Below are 20509 nucleotides of genomic sequence, written 5' to 3' on the forward strand. Positions count from 1 at the left end.
TAACCAGCCCTCTTGCCCCACCCCCGAGAAGCTGTGTCCCGGCACCAGACCAGGGGGTCCCCTGTAACCCGCACCCCCTGCCCCAGAGCAGCCGTGTCCTGGCCCCGGGCCAGGGGTCCCTGTGAACCCAGCGCCCCCCGCCCCACAGGGCACCACGTTCCCCCTGCCTGGTTGAAATGAGAGGCTGGGATTGACGGCCTGCTCTTTATTGTAGCTGGGACCCCTCCCCACAGCGGGGTCAGTTACCCCCCGACCCCCAGGGGCAGGGTCGAGTCCCAGCGGGTTGAACATCCACCACACACACGGAGACGCTTACGGAGGGGAAGCGGCCGTCTGCTGGGGGGCACGAGCCTGGGCTCCCCTGGGTGGGGGCTGATGAGGAATGACAACACCCCCCCTCGCTGGGGGCAGTGCAGCATCCGCACTCAGGGGAGAGCAGAAGGGGCAAAAAAACATGGCCACCCTCACGCCAAGCTGGGGGGCACAAAGCCTTGTGGGAAGGAAAAGGAGCCACAAGGGGGATCTGGATCTCCCCCATGGTTATCCCCCCCACGGAGTGATTGCCCCAGGGCAAAGCATCATGGGAACAGAGGAGGAACCAATATGGCTTCCGCAGGAGTGCAAAGCATGATGGGCAATGGATCAGGAGCCTTGTGAACAACCCCAAACACTCACCCTCCCGTGCTGCCCGGGAGCACAAAGCATTGTGGGAAATCAGGGGGTCAGGTATAAATACAGCCACCGCCCAAACAAGCACAAAGCATCATGGGAAACCAAGGGCGCTGGAATAAACTACAGCCACAGGCCACCATGCATTGTGGGAAACAAGGGGAGGCCGAAGTGACATCCCGCACACAACCAATGCCTAGGGCCCACTGCAAAGCATGGTGGGAAATGGACCTACGGGATAAATATGGTCCCCGGAGGGCACAAAGCATCATGGGAGAGGGGGACGTAGGCTACACCTTTGGCATGACTTTCACACCCTCCTGCAAAGCATTGTGGGAAACATGTCACGACAGTGCCACAAGCAAACAACGCTGATTGGTGGGTTTCTAACCAATCGAGGGGAGCTTCACCCGGGGGGGGGGCTGGTCCCATCAGGACTTGGGGGGGGTGTCTCTGCCAGCCACCCCCTCCCCCACCGCTACTTCTTCTTGGCCCGCTCGGCCATGTCCAGGGCGGCCATATTGCAGGAGGCAGAGACGAGGTGCACGAGGCTGATGAGGGACTTGAGGGCGGCGAGGGGGGTCGTGACCCAGAGGATGAGACGGAAAAGACCCAGGCGTCCGGGGAGCACTGAGGGGGGAGGGGAGAGAGTTACACAAACACACACACGCACACCAGGCGGTGCCCCTCACTCCCGACCCGCAGCCCCCTGCTAGCCCAGCCCTGGCCCCCCAGTTCTGCCGGTGCCCCTCACTCCCGACCCACAGCCCCCATGCACCCACCTGCAGGTCCCTCGGTGAAGTGCAGCAGGTACAACATGCAGTAGAAGAGCTCGTTCCCTGCACACATGGTGAAGAGGACAGGCTGGGGAATGGGAGGAAGCAGAGTCAGAGCGGCCTGTGGAACTCCCTGCTTCAGGATTGTACTGACAGCCCCATGGGGCAGAGTAGGGGCAGGAGGAGAATTCAAAGTGCTGGGTAAGTTGGCAAAGCATTGTGGGACATGGGGGCAGGCTGGGTGTGTGTGTGTGTGTGTGTGTGTGTGTCTCTGGCGTAAATATGGCTGCCTCTGAATGCCCTTCCCTAACAGCTATCTCCTCCCAGAGCTTGAGGGGGAGGACATAGGATTATGGGAAAGGGAGGCAGCCCCCCACCCCAAGACTGGCACCCCGCATGCTGCAAAGCATTGTGGGAAACGCATCGAGCAGCAAGACCAGATACAGCTGTGCCTGGCGGGTTTGTAGAGAAGTAGGGCCCTGTGACCCAGGAGTTGGGACGCACTCACAGCACTCGGGGGGGGGTGTCAGGGCAGTGGGGGGGCTGTGAGGTGAGAGGACCGGGGGTGTCACTCACCCGCGAGGTGTAATACACCCGCAGCACCGGGTTCCCTGTCACGTCGATGCTCTTGTGACTGTCACTGCCCTGAACCACGGAGCTGGGGAGAGACGGGAACATCAGTGGGGGGGTGGGAGTCAAAGCCCCCTCCCCCGCAGGGCGTCCCCGGGCCCCGCCCACCTGTGCAGATGCAGCCAGTGGCTGGCGACGTCCAGGCTCATGCTGAGCTGGTAGAGGAGGGCGCGGGGCGGGTCCAGCAGCGCCAGGTTCACCAGCAGGCACATGGTGGCGCAGCGATCGGTCAACATGTCCAGCATGGCACCGAACCGGGTCCCTGCCGTCATGGGGCGAGGGGTCAGAGACGGAGCCCCGCCCACACCGAGCCCCCCACCTCTCTGCCCGCCACCACCCAGCCCCCCATGGCCCGTGCCTGCAGTGGGGGAGGGAGCACACGGACGCCCTGTTCCCCGGGGGCCCTACCTTGGTCGAGGGCGCGGGCCGCGTGGCCGTCAAATGCGTCTAGCAGGCCGCTGAGCAGGTAGGAGGCGGCGGCCGGGCCAGGGTCGCTCGGCATGAAATAAAAGGCAATGAAGAGGAGAAGGATCCGGGCGTAGCCTGCAGCGGGCGACAGAGCCATGGTGCTCCTCAGTCCCCACCCGCAGCCCCTCAGCCCAGGGCTCCCTGCCACTGGGGCACGTCAGACCTTTCTCGGCGGGACTGATGAGCCACGAGGTAACGATCTGTTCCCCACAGAGGTGCTGCCAGGCCGGGCTCCAGTCACCCCGGAACCAGCTCTGCATTGAGCTGAACAACTGGAGCCTCTCCCTCAAAGGCAGGTTTCTGATTTCATCCTTCCCGGGGCTCTTCTCTGACCCCCTCCAATGGATCAACATCCTCCATGAACTGCAGGCACCAGAGCTGGCCCCGGGATCCCAGTCGTGGCCATTCCAGGAATGAATCCAGAGGGGAAATCCCCTGTTTGCACAGCCCAGGATGGCACTGGCCCTTTCGACTCCAGTATTGCAGTGGGTGCTCCTCTTCTGCTGATTATCCCCCCACCCCTTGCCGAGAGTCCCTGCGTCCCAGGAAAGAGCCCCCCCCCCCCCCCCCGCCTGTAAGTGCAGCTGGCACTCGTCCTGCCTAGGGACCGGCATTTACATTTAGCTGGGTTAAAACAGTGTCTGCTTGAGCCCGTTTACCCAGCCATCCAGGTGGCTCTGTACCAGTGACGTCTTCTCTGCAACACTTCCCACCTCCCACCCCCAATGTTTGGGTCAGCTGCAAACTTCACTGGTGAGGACGAGAAACCAGGTGAAGCCAGCCAGACAAGGCAACGCTGAGACACTATTGAGAGTCTGGGACCCCTCCACTCCCCTCCTTCCTTCCTGGGCTGGGGGAGGACAAGGACTAGGTGGGCAGGGGACTGCATCGCCCTCAGCATGCTCCTGTCCTGATTCAGCCTCATGCTCCAAGGCTGCAGCCTTGCAGGGGTCAGGAAGGAGGGTTTGCCTCCTCCTCATGCCACCACCGGAGCCGGGGCACTGCAGGAATGGCGAGTCAAGCCCTGAGCCAGTCCCCATGGGGCCGGCCTGGAAAGGTAGACCCAATGCACTAGAGGCATCGGCTCTGAGGGGCAGAGTTAAACCGCATTAAGCCCCAGTGTGGATGCTCTTGCTCAAAATTAAGTTGGCTTCACTTAATTCACTTGGGAAGCAAAACTGAATTAAGGGCATCACACTGCCAACTGAGGGCATTCACACTGGGGTTTGATGGGGGTCAGCGCCTCCACTTCAGCTTGATAGTGATGGTGAATTCAGATGGACTTTCCCAGATGGCCCCCTGCAGACAAATCCCACATCTGAAGGCCGCCAGATGGTGCAAGGGATGCCCTGGGTACAGCAGCGCGTGGGGGCCCATCTCAGCCTCCACCGGATGGGAGAAACCCAAAGGGGGGGGTCAGCAGGTGTAATGGGGACCAGCTGCCTGTGCCTGGTTGGTGGAGAAGGGGCAGCCAGGCACTGCGGGGGGGCCCAGTCGAGCTGGATCTGTCCATGCTGGAGGGGATGGTGCAAGGTGGCAGAGTTTGAGCTGGGTGTGACACCCTGGCACCTCAATATTCACGACTATCTGTAATGAGGACGTGTTTGGTACAAAGTGTGCCTTGTGAGGTGTCATCCTATAAGTCTTGATCTGTGAGACAGTCGTATCTCGTTGGAGTGTCTGTGCTGTCGTTGTGAGTGAAGTTATGGATTTGGCCATTTGTGTGAGTTACTGAAACACGTTGTGAGGTTGAAAACACCCACAAGTAGTCTTTCCAGTACAACCGTAAAAAGGACAAACACTGTTAATGGCTTTCTGAGGAAATGCACCAAAGCACCAGGATTACCCCAGGGACTGTGTGCAATAGAAACCTCTCAGAGATAGCTCTGCACAATGGAAACTGTCTGACCCAGGGCACAGCAAAAGAGCTTTCCAGCAAGTGGGGAGAAGATAGAAAAAGGGGGAAATGACATGTATCACCCTCCCTCTCTCTACAACACCGCACCTGGAAACACCTGAGGGGCAAGGACTGAATGGCGGGAGGGGATGGTCCCAGGCTAAAGGGATTTCTAGCCTGTGTATGAAAACCTGAGACACCCAAGCTGCAAAGACAAGGTAGCTTGTGCCTTAAGAATCTGCCAGCCTGTTTATTGCTCAGGGTCAGAATTTGCTAATTCATCTCCTACCTGTCTAGTGCATTAAACTCAGTTTGGGTTTTTGTTTACTTGCTAGGTGACCTGCTTTGTTCTGTTCGCTCTCACTTATAATCACTTACAATCTATCCTTTTGTAGCTAATAAACTTATGTTATGTTTTAATCCAAACCAGTGTGCGTTTGACTAGGGTGTGTGGGGAAAAATCTCAGCATGGTTACCACAAGTGTGAATGGTCCTCATCCCCTTGAGGGTGAAGTGGACTGGGTGTTACACCTATATACTGGCAAGATTTGACCGGAGCATGACGGTACTGCTCTGGGGTCCTAGGCTGGGAGGCTACTGGTTAGAGAGCCTGCATGTGGCTGCAGCTGGGTGTGTCCCGACCTGTGCAAATGCTGGTGAAGGTGCAGACTGGGGGCTTTGCAGCTTGTCACAGCAGCACAGTGTGAAAGAGAGCCCAGGCTGGTGGGTCAGGGGGCTCAGTGGCACCCCAGTTCCAGCTGGCATCCCAGAGGGAACCCATCACACCAGGGACCTGCCACAAGAGCTCTGGGCCACTGGTTCGTGGGATGGCTCCACCCCCCAGCAGCCTGGGAGGCACCAATTCTGACCCAGCTCCGAGGATCCCCCCAGCTCCCCTCACTCACCAATGAGGTTCGGCACAAAGAGGAAGATGTTTTCGTCCTTCATCATCTCTGTGGGTACAGGGTCCGCTGCCTCCCACCCCTCAGCCAGCCCTGGGGTCCCCCCAGCCAATGCACCAGCCCTGCCCCCCCACACCAGCCCTGGGGTCCCCCCAGCCAATGCACCAGCACTGGGGTCCCAGCACCAGCCCTGGGGTCCCCCCAGCTAATGCACCAGCCCTGCCCCCCCCGCACCAGCCCTGGGGTCCGCCCAGCTAATGCACCAGCCCTGCCCCTCCCGCACCAGCCCTGGGGTCCCCCCAGCTAATGCACCAGCCCTGCCCCCCCCGCACCAGCCCTGGGGTCCGCCCAGCTAATGCACCAGCCCTGCCCCCCCCCGCACCAGCCCTGGGGTCCGCCCAGCTAATGCACCAGCCCTGCCCCCCCCGCACCAGCCCTGGGGTCCGCCCAGCTAATGCACCAGCCCTGCCCCCCCACGCACCAGCCCTGGGGTCTCCCCAGCTAATGCACCAGCCCTGGGGTCCCACCAGCCAATGCACCCCCAGCCAGCCTTGAAGTCCCCCCAGCCAATGCACCAGCCCTGCTGGGGGGCAGAGCGAGAAGAACAAATGGCTCCTTTAAGATCCCCGGGACCCTTACGCCCCACCCCACAGGGCCCTGTTGGGCTGTACCAAGCTGTCCTGGGGGGGGAGGGCAGTGGCGGGAACGGGGTTTGCGAGGGCGGGGGTATAGTGAGCCCCACTCGGGAGGAACCATTTCATCTGAAGGGTTTCCACCTTCCTCTTAGGGATGAGGCGGTTTCATACTCCAGCCCCCAGTTGGTTCAGTCCGGGATGTTCCATTCTCCCCCCCTTGCTGTGGCCGGGATGGCATCGCTCAGCTTCAGCCATAGAGCAGCTGGAGAACTGCTGGCTAGAGCGGTCCTGCCCTGAACCCGTCCGGGGATCGCCGCCATTTTGAATGCGTCGCTACTTCCGGTTCCGGCACTCAAATCATGTGACACCCAGTTACCCAATCGGGGCAGAGACGCATGAAGTGATGCTCGCAAAGAACTTCCCAGGATCCCCTGGGGCCGGCCCGGCCCATTTCCCAGAATGCCCCGGGCCCGGCCTGGCCCGTTTCCCAGAATGCCCCGGGCCCGGCCTGGCTGACCTCCCAGGATCCCCTGGGGGGCAGGCCGAGGCCGTCGGCGGCCTGGCCACGGCCCTGTGAGCGGGTCTCTGAGGCCTGCTTCCCCCCACGCTCCACCCCAGCAGCGGCTGCATTTCAGCCATGGGGCGGCTGCGGCGGACAGACCGGGGGGGCCCGGGTTTATTACACTCGTGGCCCCTGCCAGGGGTGCGGGGCAGGGCTAGGCGGTGGCCTTGGCCACGGTCTCTGATTGGTCGGTGTCGCTGTCCACGTTCTCGCAGGGGGGCCGGTCCCGACGGTTCACTTTGCTCAGGAATTTGCCGGGCCCACCTTGGCGAGAGGGGCAGTGGATCAGGGGCTGTGGGGCAGATGGGGGCAAGGGATGAGAACAGAGAGCCCCCAGAGAGAACTGCCCCCCCCAACACACACCAAGGCCTGGCCCGCCCACTGCCCTCTAGCCCCTCCTTCCCTTGCTCACAGCCCCTCCCACATGCCCTATGCCCCTCCCACTTCCCCATTAACCCTGCCTACTTCCACACTATCCCCGCCCGTGTCCATCTAGCCCCTCCCACATCCCTTTTAGCCTCTCCCATGGCCCCCCTTGCCCTCTCTCCTCAGGCGGTGTGGAGCTGCGGGGGGTTACCTGGATGGTGCTGAGCTCCTGCTCTGAGACCAGGGGGGACAGATCCTCCAGGCCACTGGACGGGGAGCGCCGGGGGGAGCGGCACCGCTGGGTCACAAAGGCCCCCCGCATCTGGTCCTCCAGCCGCACGGCCTCCACCTGGGGGGACGGGTCAGCCAGATGGGGCAGCAGGGGGGGCAGACAAAGGCCCCCCGCATCTGGTCCTCCAGCCGCACGGCCTCCACCTCGGGGGACAAGTCAGCCAGATGGGGCAGCGGGGCGGGGGGGCAGAACTGGCAGGCAGGTGGAGGCTGAGTCGGGGGAGGAGGTTATGGGGGTGAGGAACATAGTGTGGGAACTAGGGGTGCGGCTCTCAGCCCCCCCCAATAAGTGTCTCAGTGCCACGGGGGGGAGAGGGCTAGTACCTGTCTGTGGCGGGAGGGGTCACGTCCCTGGACCTGCAGTGACCTCCCCTCCTCCTCCTCCATGCTGTCCTTGTCCTGTACCCAGAGGAGACAGGGGCACGGACAGCTGCACCCGGGTCCCCCCATTGCCCCCTCCCCTGCACCTGGGACCCCTCCCCTCCCCCATCGCCCCTCCCCTGGACCCGGGACATCCTCACCTCCCCCATAGCCCTCTCCCCTGCACCCGGGACCCCCTTCCCTCCCCCATCGCCCCTTCCACAGGACCCCCACCCCTCCTGCATTAGCCCCTCTCCTACCCCCATGGACCTTGGGACCCCCTCCCCTCCCCTGCACCCCAGAAACCCCTATCCTCCCCCATTGATCCCTCCCCTCCCCCCCAGTATCCCCTCCCCCATCACCTGCATGACCAGACCCCTCCTCTCCCCCATGGACCCCATCGGTCACTCACCGTCTCCCTGACACAGGGGCATCCCTGGGGCCCAGACTCCTGGATCCTGCACAGGGTGCAGTCATGGGCACAGCCTGAACTGGAAGGAATGGGGGTGTGATGGGGGGAGGGAGGGATGGAGGGGTTCCCCCTACCCTGCTCTCCGCTCTCAGGACACCCCCTCACACTCACAGGGTGTGGCAGTCCGGGCAGGGTGCCTGCTGGCTCTGGGGGGACCCTGTGCTCTGGAAGACAGGGTGCAGCAGGGCTGGAATGAAAAAGGGGGGAGCCTGAAGGGGTATGTGGTTGTGGGGATGGAAGGGGCAAGGAAGAGTTAGGAGGTGGGAAGCTAGAGGGCAGGACCCCTGGGGGCAGTGGGGGGTTGGGAGGATGGTGGATTGTGGGGAGCCTCCTGGGGAGAGGGGGCCCCAGTGAGTTGGGAGTTGAGGGAAGCATCTGAGGAGTGGGAAGTAGTGTCTGGGTGGGAGCTGGTGAGGGGCAGTTGGGGTGGGGGGGCTCTGGATAGTGAGGGGAGCTTCGGGGAATGGTGGACAGTGGGGGTGGAGGTCTCCAGGGAGTAGGGGACAATGGGGGTGGGGCGATCTGGGGAGTGGGGGACAGTGGGTGGCTCCGGGGGGCTCACTGCTCTCGGCCCGGCTCAGTGTTGCTTTGAACTCCTCGTAGGACAGTGGGGGCCGGGCCAGGCACCGGAAGAGCCCCTGATAGTCCGAGTGCGGCAGGCACCCCAGCAGCCCATCTCCCAGGCATCGGGCCTGCAGGTAGCTCTGCTTCGAGAGAGACAGCACCTCCCCTGCCTGGGCCAGTGCCTGCCCCGCATGGAAACAGGCCAGCTGGGGGGAAGGGGGGGTGGTCAGAGCCTGGACACCCCTTTAGGCACCCCTCTATATCCCCCCCAGACACCCACCCAATGGAACCTGCTAGAGACACCACGAGCACATCCCCTATAGACCCCCCCATGGAAATACCTATAGACACCTCTATACATCCCCCCAGACACCCTCATACACTGACACAACCGTATACCTCTGTATAGATACCTCCCTATAGCCCCCAAGGCACCTTCAAAAGCAGCCCAAAACCACCCCCAGTGGAACCGCCCCATGGACAGGCCTAGATCCCCCAACCCCAGACACCCCCAACTGCCACCATTACCCTGCCCCCATCAGCTCCTAGTCCCTGGGGTAGTGGGGAGAGGTTGGGTTGGGAAATGGGACCCAGGCATCTGGGCAGGTACCTGGGCAGATTTGTGGGCCTCTCTGGCTCTGTGCACCAGCCGGGCGGTGCTGGCCAGGGTGCTCACCAGCAGCTCGGCCCTCTCTGCTGTCATGGTCAGGGGGGTCCCCTGGGGGGTGCAGGGGGGAGGGGAGTGGTGGGGGTCACGAGCTGTGCCCTGCTCCATGGCTCCTACAGTAAATAACCTGGGGGAGAGAGAGAGATGGGGGGACTGGGGGGCAGGCCCTGGGTGGGATGGGGGATCTGGGGCAGGAAGGGTGGGGGATGCAATGAGGGGTCCCAGTATAGGTGGTGGGGGAGACCCAGGACACACAGGGCTGGGGGGTGGGGGAAAGGGGCTCGGGGGGGCGTGGAGCAGGAGGAGGGATGGGGACTCTGGGGGGCATGCGGAGGGAGGAGGGGTGGGTGAAGGGGACTCGGGGGGGGCACAGGGCAGGAAGAGGGGTGGGGGAAGGGGCTCTGGGGGGCACGGGGCAGAGGGAGGGGTGGGGCAAGGGGGCTCTTGGGGGACACCGGGAGAGAGGAGGGATGGGGGAAGGGAGCTCGGGGGGCTGCGGGGCGGGAGGAGGGGTGGGGGAAGGGGGCTCGGGGAGGTGTAGGCAGGGAGGGAGGAAGGGGGTGCGGGGGGGGAGGAGGGGTGGGGGAAGGGGGCTTGGGGAGGTGTAGGCAGGGAGGGAGGAAGGGGGCGCGGGGGGGGAAGAGGGGTGGGGGAAGGGGGCTCGGGGAGGTGTAGGCAGGGAGGGAGGAAGGGGGCTCAGGGGGGTGCAGGGTGGGAGGAGGGGTGGGGGAAGGGGGCTCAGGGAGGTGTAGGGGGGAAGGGGGCTCAGGGGGGTGCGGGGCGGGAGGGGGGAAGGGGGCTCAGGGGGACGCGGGGAGGGAGGAGGGGTGGGGGAAGGGGGCTCGGGGAGGTGTAGGCAGGGAGGGAGGAAGGGGGCTCAGGGGGGTGCAGGGTGGGAGGAGGGGTGGGGGAAGGGGGCTCAGGGAGGTGTAGGGGGGAAGGGGGCTCAGGGGGGCGCGGGGCGGGAGGGGGAAGGGGGCTCGGGGGGACGCGGGGAGGGAGGAGGGGTGGGGGAAGGGGGCTCGGGGAGGTGTAGGCAGGGAGGGAGGAAGGGGGCACGGGGGGGGAGGAGGGGTGGGGGAAGTGGGCTCCGGGAGGTGTAGGCAGGGAGGGAGGAAGGGGGCTCGGGGGGGAGGAGGGGTGGGGGAAGGGGGCTCGGAGGGGTGTAGGCAGGGAGGGAGGAAGGGGGCTCGGGAGGGCGTGGGGGGGAGGAATGGGTGGGGAAAGGGGGCTCATGGAGGTGTAGGCAGGGAGGGGGGAAGGGGGCTCGGGGGGGCGTGGGGGGGAGGAGGGGTGGGGAAGGGGGCTCTGGGGGGCACAGGGTCTGGGGTGGGGGCCTCCATGGGGGCAGGACCACGGCAGGATAGGGTCTCTACCTGCCCCTCGCCCCGCTTCCTGGGATGCTGCACAAGCTGGTACCCAACGGACAGGAGAGACGGTTGCTATGGCAACTCTGCCGGGAGGGGCAGAGCTGGAGGCTGGTTGCTAGGAGACGGGGCTCCAGTCATTGCAGCTGCTGGGGCGGGCCGGGTCACAGGGTTCCCAGCTGCAGCCTTCTGAATTATTAATGAATTTATGCAAACATAATCCACTAATTAACATAAAATGCAATATGCAGCTGTTTATATAGGGTGGGGCGCTGGGGCTGTTAATAGGGGGATCCCCTGCCCGGTGCCAGGAGGCGGCCCCTCAGGGTGGGGGGGGGCTGGGCACAGGGGACCCCTCGCCCTGCGCCAAGATGCAGCCACCTCTGGGGTGGGGCATACTGTGGGCCGCCGGGATCTGTACCCGCAGCTAGGCAGACACCCCAGGCCCCTCTGCTGGGTTTCACTCTCCTGAGCCGGAATTGAAAGAGCCGGCTCTATGGCTCAGCCATGGGCTCCTGCGACACTGGGGTCTGCCAGCCCCCAGCCTTCGCTGTCCCTGCTCTGAGAACCCAGGAGCCCGGCTCCCAGCCCCCTGCTCTGACCCCCCAGCCCTCCCAGAGCCAGGAGGGAACCCCAGGGTCCCGCTCCAGATGGAGAAAACCCAGCCAAGCCGCATTTGTTTTTTAATAATATCCAACATTTTTATTAAAAGTTTCCCCTTCTCTCCGTGCGGGCAGCGCCCGCCGCCGCCGGCCCCCCTTGCCTTTCTTCCTCGCCACCTGGCTTGGCAGGGTTTAAAAAGTGGTTGGGTTTGTTTCATTTTCTTTTAATACATTCCATCAGGACACAGATTTCTCTTTTTTTTCTTATTTTCCTTCTTCTATATATAAAAAGAAAATATGAGATACACACACGCACGCGCCACCCACACGGGACGGGGGGATGAAAGACAGGAGAGAGCCAGAGAGCAGGGACCTGTACAAGGTAGAGTTATGGCACCAAAAGGAAAAGATCATTAAAAAGAAGAGGACAATATATATTACACATCAGCCCCGGAGCCCTCCGCCCCCAGATCCCACAGGCAAGCCACGTGGTTAGTTAGCAGAACAAAGCAATTAGTCCCCCCCCTTGTAAAGAGCAGCCTCATTAGGGGTTGGGGCAAGGTGGTTATTTAGAAAATCAATTAAGAAATGGAGGAATCAGGGTTTCCGTTGTTGTTGTTGTTCCACCAACGTCCTGGATGAGTGTGTCTTAAATAATAATGAAAAAAAAAGTGCAGAAATTCACGCCAAGAAGGAACCGGGCATTGGCGTTTGGGCAGGAAAATCTGTTTCAAGTTCCCTTTCCATGGTGTGAGAGGAAAAATCTGTTTCAAGTCTACCTCCCTCTAGCACACCAACCATCTTCTTCCCCAGTGCTCGACAGGACACAATCCGGTTTGAGTTCCCTTCACGATGGCACAAAAGCAGAAAAATCTGCTTTAAGGTTCCTCTTATTGCATAAATGTGGAAAAACTCTGTGCCAAGGCTTCCCCTGAGGCGTGAAGGAGAAAATCTTTCCTGTCTCCTTGACCCACAAACCGCTCAGCCAGATTCACCCCCTTGGAGGGAAAAGGGTGCTTAGAGATGGCCTCCCACACCCCTCCTGCTTGCTGGCAAATGTTGTTTCGCAGCTCCCTCCCCCCACAAAGGAAAATAGCTTCCAGGGAATAACTGGGTCAAGATTTCCCCCTTTAGGACAGTAAATAATGTTTTAAGATTCTCACACCATGGAAAGAGGGTTTCAAGTTTCTCCATCCTGCCAGAGAAAAAAGTGGTTTCAAGTCTCCCCACCACACAGAGTGATGTGTTGCAAACTCTCCCATGCTGGGAAAATTGTATGAAGATTTGCTGCTGTCCTGGGAAAATAGATTTCATGCTTCTCTCCCCGCCTGGGAAAAGCGGATCAACATGGCCCTTGCTCCCAATGGACAGTGTTTTCAAGGTTCTCCTTTCTGTGCTGGAGGAAAAGCGTCCAGCCGCCCTCAGCCTGACAGAAACGCTGCATCAACACACCCCACTTCCAAGAGGGAAGTGTTTCCAGGCTACCCCATAACCACAAAAAGGTAGTGTCAAGAATCCCCTATCCCAAGGGGATAGAAAAAGCAGTTTCAGGTCCCCCCACGTCACTGCAGTCCAGGAGAGGGGCAGCCCATTCGTAGTGGCAAGGTGGGGGCTGATCCAGGCAGTGCTCAGGGCAGACTCCCCTGCTATCCTTTGGAGAGATGCCCCCAGAGAAGGGGGAACATGGAACAGAGGAGGGGGCTGGGGGAACTGACTGATTGGGGAGGGAAGCTGAGCCCCCCACAGGCACAGCACCCCCACTGGGTACCCTGATCCCAAACCTGGGGGCTTGCTCATACCAGGTACCGCAGGGTTCCTTAGGGGGAAGAAGATATGGAAAATTACCCTGTCACCTATGGGATAGGGAGATAGAACCCAGGAGTCCTGGCTCCCAGCCCCCCTGCTCTAAGCCACCAGGCCCCACTCCCCTCCCAGAGCTGGGGAGAGAACCCAGGAGTCCTGGCTCCCAGCCCCCAGTGACAGGAGGAGGGAAAGAAATTAGAAAAAAAATGAGATCTGCAAAGAAAGATCAAATGGTCCCGGGTTGGGGTGGGGGATGAGAAGGGGACCGGTGTGTTTCTGCGTGGATATGGGGGTGTCAGCGGGGGCACAGGAGCGGGCATGGGCACCTTCTCTGGGGCAGGCCGCAGGGCTGGGTGTGGTGGGGAATCGCTCTCCATGGGGCAGTTGGGGCCAGCGGTCTGTCCCCGTAGGCCGGTCTGTACCGGGCGTGGCCCCAGAGGTTGGCGCAGCCAGGCGAGGCCCCGCGTGCCGGTGGTGAGCAGCGGAGGTCGACGGCAGCTCACAGCGAGCCCGGAGGTCAGTGCCCGCCCGGCGCTCAGGGGCCAGGAGAGCCGTGGGGCTGGCTCGGGCCTCCGCAGCCGGGCGCTGTGGGTCCCTCGCCCGGGTTCCCCGGCGGCTGGCTCAGGAGTAGGAGTAGTGCGAGCCGTTGAGGATGTGCGAGGTGACGCTCGCCGAGCGGCTGATGCCCGGCTCGGCCTGGCCCCCGGAGGCCGTGCGCCGCAGCGGCTGGGGGCTGTTGCGCAGCATCACCAGGTTAGCCCGGCCCCCCGGGGCGGAGGCGGGCGAGGGGGCGGAGGGGGGGGGATGGAGCCAGGCGGAGGGGGGCGGGGCCAGGAGGGGGGGCTGGCGCCAGGCGTGGGGGGCGCCGGCGGGGTTCTGCAGGCCGTGGCTCCAGTGGGAGCCGCTGCGGGGCACGGGGCGGGAGGGCCAGGGCTGGGGGGGCGCGGCGTAGCCCTGGGTGAAGGCCTCGGCGGGGATGCCCGTCAGCGCCATGTTACTGAAGCCCAGCCGCATGCTCTCTGAGTCGAAGGCCTCGATCTCCCGGGCCTGCCGCTCCAGCAGGCTGCGGATCCGCTCCGAGCGCTCGTTCTGCAGTGCCAGCATCTCCTCCTCGATCTGCGGAGACAGGGCGTGGCAGTGCCGGGGCTTGGTGCTGCCAGCCCCTGCCCGGCCCGGGTGCCGCCAGCCCCTGCCCGGCCCCTCCCCGGCCTCGCCAGGCCCCTCCCCGGCACGCCCGGCCCCCGCCGGCCCCTCCCTGGCACCGCCCGGCCCCCGCCGGCCCCTCCCTGGCACCGCCCGGCCCCCGCTGGCACTGCCCGGATGCCTGGGTCCATCTTGGCCTGTCCCACAGCCTGTCTGCACCACCCAGCTGGAACCCTAGAAATCCATTCTCTCCTGTGACGAAGCGGGGAATACCCTAAGGGAGCCGTCTTGGATGCCCGGGTCCCACACCCAACCTGGTCTCCAGGGGTGCCACTGGGCCACCTAGGGAAGCCGTCTCAGACGCCTGGGTCCCACCGCCCAGCCCAGGCTCTGGGGATGCCGCGGGGCCCTGAGGGGAGCCGTCCCGGACGCCGGGGTCTTGCTCCCGGGGCTGTACCCTCTGCTCCAGCAGGGCCCGGCGGATGGACACGCGCTGCTCCAGCTCCTTGATCTCCCGCTCGTGCTGCGCCTCCGTGTGGATCTTGATCTTGCTCTGGTAGGCGTTGAGCAGTTCCAGCTCCTGCTGCAGCTGCATCCGCAGCACCTGGTACTCTGCCTCCTGCGACTCGTCCAGCCGCAGCTAGGGGGCGACACGGAAACACGGGTTGGCCAGGAGCCCTCTGCGGGGCAGGGGTGGGGCCCTCTGGGGCAGGGCCGGGGCTGGCACACAGGGGCCTGGCATGTGCCCCTCTGGGGCGGGGCCAGCCTGCGACGTGCCCTTCTGGGGTGGGGCCAGGCGCACAGGGGCGGAGCCGGCCTGGGATGTGCCCCTCTGGGGCGGGGGCAGGCGCACGGAGACCCCTGGCCCTCACTTCCCGCATCCCCGCACCATCGGTTTGGGACAGGAAGTGAAGGGAAAGTCCAGATCCGCTGGGGGTGGGTGAGTACAAGGAACAAATGTGAAAACTGCAGAGCAGGTATCTGCCAGGACACCTGGGTTCACGCCTCCTCCTCATCCCGTGCCGTGGGACCCAGGACTTTCCCCTCTCGGGGGCGCCAGCTGGCCGGGGGGCGGGATGGGGCAGGGAAGCTGGCAGGGGGGCCGGGCCCCGGCAGGGGTGGGGGCCGGGGGGCAGGCAGGGGGGCCGGGCCCGGGCGCCGCCCGGCGACCTACAGCCTGCGTGGAGAGCATCTCGTTGATGCTGTGGTCATACTGCTCCGCCAGGATGGCCAGCTTGCGCGTCTGCTCGTCCTTGAGGCGCTTGAGGATGCCCTTGTGCTCGCTCTTGGCCGTGGTCTCCAGCAGGTGGTTGCGCAGGGCCTTGTACTGCCGCGTCTGGATCTTACACGTGTCCTGGAACTGCTTCTTGATCTGCAGCTCCTTGGACTGGGGCGGGGCCGTGGGGGCGGGGGGCCGGCGGGGCGAGGAGGGGAGGGGACGGGACAGGACGGGAGGAGAGAGACAGGAGCAAACATTAGAGAGACAGACAAACCAGGCGCAGCCCGGAGGGCGCCGCTCTCCCCCCGGGAACCCCCAGCCATCGCCAGGGTGTTTGTCAGCCCCGCCCAGGTCCTGGGGAGCCCAGGGGGAGGGGTGCTACTCCAGGGGAGACGTGACCTTTGACCTCGGCAGGCTGTGGGCACAAGAACAGGCAGCTTTGGACCCTCCCATGAGCCATTGCTCCTCCCCATTCCCTGGATGGCGACCTTTGCCCTGCCTTGACCACAGGGGCTGAGACCCACATGTGCTGCTGTGTTCAAGGGGGACTTTGCCTATGACATGCCTGGGGCTCGCTGACATCTGCCCTGCCTGTGACCCCCACAACCTGCCCCCATCGTCCCATGGTGGGGGCATGTGACCTTTGCCCTGCCTGTGACCCCCCCACGACCAGCCCCCAACATCCCATGGCAGGGGCATGTGACCTTTGCCCTGCCTAGACCCCCCCCGCCATTTGCCCCCATTGTCCCATGGTGGGGGCATGTGACCGTTGTCCTTCCAGTGACCCCTTTGCCCTGCCTAGAAGCTGTGTGAGGGGGGCATGCCCTGGGGGCCTGGATGAAGGAGGATGGAGGGGAGAAGAGGTGCGTTTCAGCTCCCAGTAATAACCAGATGCTCGTCAGAGCGCCCTGCAAGGGGACGGCCTTTATTGAAAGTGGAAAGGAACCAAAATCATCATGCGTCAAACCAAATTCAGAGGAAGCCAAAATGTAAGAAGTGAATGTATGGCACGCACACAGGCGGGGTGGGGGGATAAACAGTCCCCAAACCCGGGAGCCATCGGACAGCTGGGGGAGGCGCTGCCGCCGCCAAGGACACCATGGGCCAACCCCAGGCAAAAAGCAACAGGCTGCCCCAAAAGCTGGGAAAAGCTACCCTCAGATCAGCTGAAAATATCCCACGGCACCAATTCCCTGGTCAAAACCAGAGAGAAATCATCCGAAAATGGAGAGCTTTGCACCAATGGTTTGCTCACAAACTGATAAAAATCAACTAAAAGTCATTAGAGGTCACCCACCTGGGGCCCAGAGCTGGGAGAAATGTGCCCCAAATTGGTAAAATCCGATCACTTCAATGTTTGGCCAAGTTTAGTAACATGGTCAGGGTTAGATTATGGCTTCAAATCTGGGCCAATCCTGCTCCTACTTTTACACTGACCGGAAACTGGGCTACCAAAGCAGCAAATGAAATACAAACCCATTGCTCTTGTAGAAAAACGGGCAAATACAAATCAATAACATGGACCAAACCTGGGGGAAATTAAATTAAAAAATTACAATGTTGGTAAAAGGCTGGAGAGAGCCAGGGAAAATACATCAACAAAACCAAGCAATAAGATGAATAGATTTGCAGCCTGGAGGAGACTCTTGTGAGCATCTTGTCTGATCTCCATCAAGCTGCCCTGAATTAATTCCTAGTTGAACTAGAAAACAAATACAACGGACTTTTTTTCTGAAATAGGGACTGGGACTGCTGAAATTTGCTTTCCTTGGACATATGGGTCAGACTAGCTGATCTAAAAGAAATGACTCCCCCCTCTCCCCCCCGGGTTTCAACTCAAGGAATCATAGCTCTACTGAAAATAGGAGAAAATAACCCCCCCAGATATTAAAGTGCTAGATCAAACCTTGGACAAATGAGATTTAAAAACACAAATGCTGGTGAAATGCAACTTTCCCCAAAATGGAACAAACTTAAAAAAAAACCAGGTTGAGCAAAACCCAGGGTAAATAGAATAAAAATAATCATAGATTTAGGCCCAAAACAGGGGGAAACAAAGAAAGTTGCTGAATTTACTGAATGGGGTGGGGGGATTTCTAAATTCTCTAAGGGCAGGAGGGAAATTAAATTCTAATGAGGACAAAAAACTATTTGCCTCAGAAACAGAAGTAAAGAAATAAGACTAAAGGGACTAAAAGAAAATAGAACCCTAAATTTCATAAACTGGAGCAAATATAAATATTCATCATTGGCCTCAAACAGGAAGAAAACTCATCCCAGATTCACTTCGACAAGTGCGATAAATAAAGGCGCTCCACAAAAACACCAATGAGATTTTCTAAAACTGCGGCAAATGAAATCAATGATACCCAAGGGTTGCCAAAAACCGCGGGGGAAAGGGTTTGAAGGAAAGCAAAGGTTTCACCTTCCCCCAAGCAATTGATAAGAAATTAATTTAACACAAAAGAAGATTTAGACTCTCCCATTTTTGGGAAATCTGTGATTATTTTTATTTTATTTCTCCTGTTTTCAGTCAAATAAAAAAAGAAATATCACAGATTTACCCCAAAACAAACAAAAAATAATGTGCTTGATCACTTACATAAAAAAACGCACACACACAAAACGTAAAGGCATCTGCAAATAAATATGTTCAAGTCTCCCCCGAGGGGGGTGGGGGTTACAGAGATGGGGAAAACAAAGCCGTCTCCGGGGAAAGAATCACCTAGGGCCACCCCTTGGAGCTGGGAGCGGAAACGCACCTTCCCCTGGCATCTGTGGTCGGATGGGAGCCCCCCTCTATTTCTGAGGGGGTGGATAGTGTTGTGGGGCCTGCGACTAGCAGAGAATTGAGCCCCTCCCCTAGGGGCTTGGATAGCGTTTGCGGGGGGCTGTGGCCCCCGGCTCAGAGACAGATACAAGCCCCTGGCCCCGATAGCAGCACTCCTGGGTGAAGGGATCACATCCCCCCCCCAGTCCTCCCTTCAACCACCCAACTACTGCCCTTCCCTCCAGGCCCCCCCACTGCACCCCCGCTGACTCCTGAGGGGGCAAGGGTTAGGTGATTCTTTCCTCCATAGCAGACACTGCAGCTGTGCCCTCCAGCCCTGGACCCCTACACAGAGCACCCAGAATGGGGTTCAGTCCCCTTCAACCCCCTTGGCAAAACATGTGACCCCAGTATCTTGGGGGGTTATCCCTGCTGCTGGGCCATGGGAGCCGTCTGCCTTCGGGGTCACATCCCCCTCCGCTGGGCCATGGGAGCACTCAGATAGGGCATGCCCAGAGAAGCCCAGTAGAACGGGACACCCTGCTGTGGATTTTGGGGAGGCCTGGGGCTCGCCCCCAGCCTGTGCTCTGGTGGGGGGGGGGGGGGCTGGGGAAGGACAACGGAGCTGCCCCACCCCCACATTCAGATGGGAGGGGTGGGATGGATCCCAGTATAGAGGGGAGGAAGAGGAGCCCCTCTCTCACAGCCCCCCCAACCGAACCAGGAAGAGGGGAGGGGCTTGTTCACGCTGTCAATCACTGGGCGGCACAGGGGCATGGCTGGTTCCCAAGCCAAGAACAAGTGTGTGGGGGGGAGGGCCTCACCTCCAGGGCCGCCGGGCTGCCCGGGGGTCCCCAGGGGTGCTGCGGCGTTCCCTGCTGGAGGCAGCCCGGCCCCCCTGGGCCATGGGGCCAGCCCTCCGGCGGCACCCCCTGCCCACCAGCCGGGGGATGCGGCTGGGCCGCTCCTCCCGCAGCACCCGCAGGCCCTTGAGGTGGTGCAGGGCAGCTGGGGGCAGGCGGGTGCTCAGCTCCCGTGCCAGCTGCAGCAGGCGCCGGTTGAGGGCACGCACGGGCCGGGCCAGCAGGGCCAGGGTGCGGCGGGGCCAGGCCGGCGGGGCAGGCAGGCGGGGGCCAGGCACGGGCAGCCGGCTGCGAAAGCCGCCCTTGTTGGTCTTGGGGAAGAGACGGAAGAGGCCGCCCTCTGTGACCAGCCCCAGGGCCTGCAGGGCGCGGAAGGCGGGCTGGGGCAGGCCCAGCAGGGTGTGCAGCCAGAGGCGGCGAGCGCAGTGGGGCAGCCCCCGCAGGGCGCGCCGGGCCAGCGCCATCAGCAGGTAGAGTGGCAGGAAGAGCCAGGGCGAGGCCAGCAGGTGGGAGGCCAGTAGGATGACGGGCACATAGAGCCGGCCCCGCCTGGCACTCAGCCCCAGCACGCCCAGCGCCCCTGCCCCCTTGGCCAGGGTTAGGAAGGAGGCGCCCGAGAGCAGGAAGAGCGAGTGCAGCAGGGCGTAGGAGACGCCCAGCCCCACCAGCGCCCCCTCCAGGGCCAACAGCAGCGCCTGGGCCCCGCCACCCGAGCCCTGGGCCCACAGTGCCGCCAGGAGCAGCAGCAGCGCTGGCCCACTGGGGTAGGCGGCCACCAGCAGCGCCAGCCCCACGCACACGGCGTGGGGCAGCAGGACTGCCAAGGGGGCCGGCGCTAGCCGGGCTCCCTCCTCCCAGCTGCGCCGCGGCTCCGCATAGGGGTCCTCAGGGGCAGGGCAGCCGTCAGCTGGGCCCCGCAGCCCCTCCCCCTCCTCCGGGATCAGGGGCAGCACACGGGGGAGACGGCAGGGGGTGGACGGCTCTAGCGCCCCCAGGGCAGGATCTAGGGATGCCTCCTGCCCGTCCGGCTCCAGAGCTTCCAGGTCTAGAACCTCTGCCTCCTGGCCATCTGGCTTTAGAACCCCTAGGGCCACAAGGCCTGGCTCTAGAAGCTCCAGACTCTCCCGCTCTAGAACCTCGGCCTCCTCACCATCTGGCTCCAGAGCCCCCAGGCTCTCATGCTCTAGAACCACATCACCGGCTGGCTCTAGAACCCCCAGGCTCTCGGGCTCTAGAACTCCTGCCTCCTCGCCGTCTGGCTCTAAACCCCAGCTATCCTGCCCGTCCGGCTGCGGGCCCCCCAGGGCCGGTTCTAGAGCCCAGGCCTCCTGTCCGTCCGGCTGCGGGCCCCCCAGGGCCGGTTCTAGAGCCCAGGCCTCCTGTCCGTCCAGCTGCGGGCCCCCCAGGGCCGGTTCTAGAGCCCAGGCCTCCTGTCCGTCCGGCTGCGGGCCCCCCAGGCTGCACGGGCGGGGCCCCCGGGCGG

At 62.2% G+C, this 20509-nt stretch overlaps 3 protein-coding genes across 10 annotated transcripts in view; all 3 read right to left on the reverse strand.

Annotated features, from left to right (window-relative positions):
* Positions 1 to 190: 190 nt before the first annotated feature.
* CDIPT (CDP-diacylglycerol--inositol 3-phosphatidyltransferase) lies at positions 191 to 5981 on the reverse strand. 2 transcript variants are annotated; one of them, XM_038406716.2, is made up of 6 exons: positions 5346 to 5981; positions 2484 to 2618; positions 2184 to 2337; positions 2022 to 2103; positions 1452 to 1533; positions 191 to 1299 (listed from the first exon to the last, which is right to left on the reverse strand). In XM_038406716.2, exons 1-6 carry the CDS (start codon positions 5389 to 5391, stop codon positions 1148 to 1150), a joined length of 651 nt encoding a protein of 216 aa, XP_038262644.1. In that variant the 5' UTR covers positions 5392 to 5981; the 3' UTR covers positions 191 to 1147. The 2 variants fall into 2 exon arrangements, with proteins under 2 accessions (XP_038262644.1, XP_038262646.1); XM_038406718.2 differs by lacking the exon at positions 2484 to 2618 and having other exon boundaries at positions 5346 to 5470.
* A 175-nt stretch (positions 5982 to 6156) lies between these two features.
* On the reverse strand, positions 6157 to 9295 carry LOC122455417. Its single transcript, XM_043516065.1, has 7 exons — positions 9203 to 9295; positions 8591 to 8798; positions 8140 to 8215; positions 7969 to 8047; positions 7521 to 7595; positions 7117 to 7254; positions 6157 to 6831 (listed from the first exon to the last, which is right to left on the reverse strand). The coding sequence occupies exons 1-7, from the start codon at positions 9293 to 9295 to the stop codon at positions 6694 to 6696; spliced, it is 807 nt and encodes a 268-aa protein (XP_043372000.1). The 3' UTR covers positions 6157 to 6693.
* Positions 9296 to 11301: 2006 nt separating this feature from the next.
* Positions 11302 to 20509, reverse strand: part of TAOK2 (TAO kinase 2) — a 19512-nt gene continuing 10304 nt past the window's right edge. For 4 of the 7 annotated variants that reach the window (XM_043517022.1, XM_038405452.2, XM_038405453.2 and 1 more), the window contains one exon: positions 16292 to 20509. This exon is cut by the window's right edge and continues 247 nt beyond it. In XM_043517022.1, the coding sequence (XP_043372957.1) occupies positions 18984 to 20509 (1526 nt within the window). In that variant the 3' untranslated portion in view covers positions 16292 to 18983. Of the gene's footprint in view, positions 14148 to 14631; positions 14815 to 15348; positions 15562 to 16291 lie in introns of those variants that run through there. The other 3 variants (XM_043517023.1, XM_043517024.1, XM_043517021.1) reach the window with 2 other exon arrangements.

Source organism: Dermochelys coriacea, chromosome 6 (genome assembly GCF_009764565.3).
Source record: "Dermochelys coriacea isolate rDerCor1 chromosome 6, rDerCor1.pri.v4, whole genome shotgun sequence".
Classification (NCBI taxonomy): Eukaryota; Metazoa; Chordata; order Testudines; family Dermochelyidae; genus Dermochelys; species Dermochelys coriacea.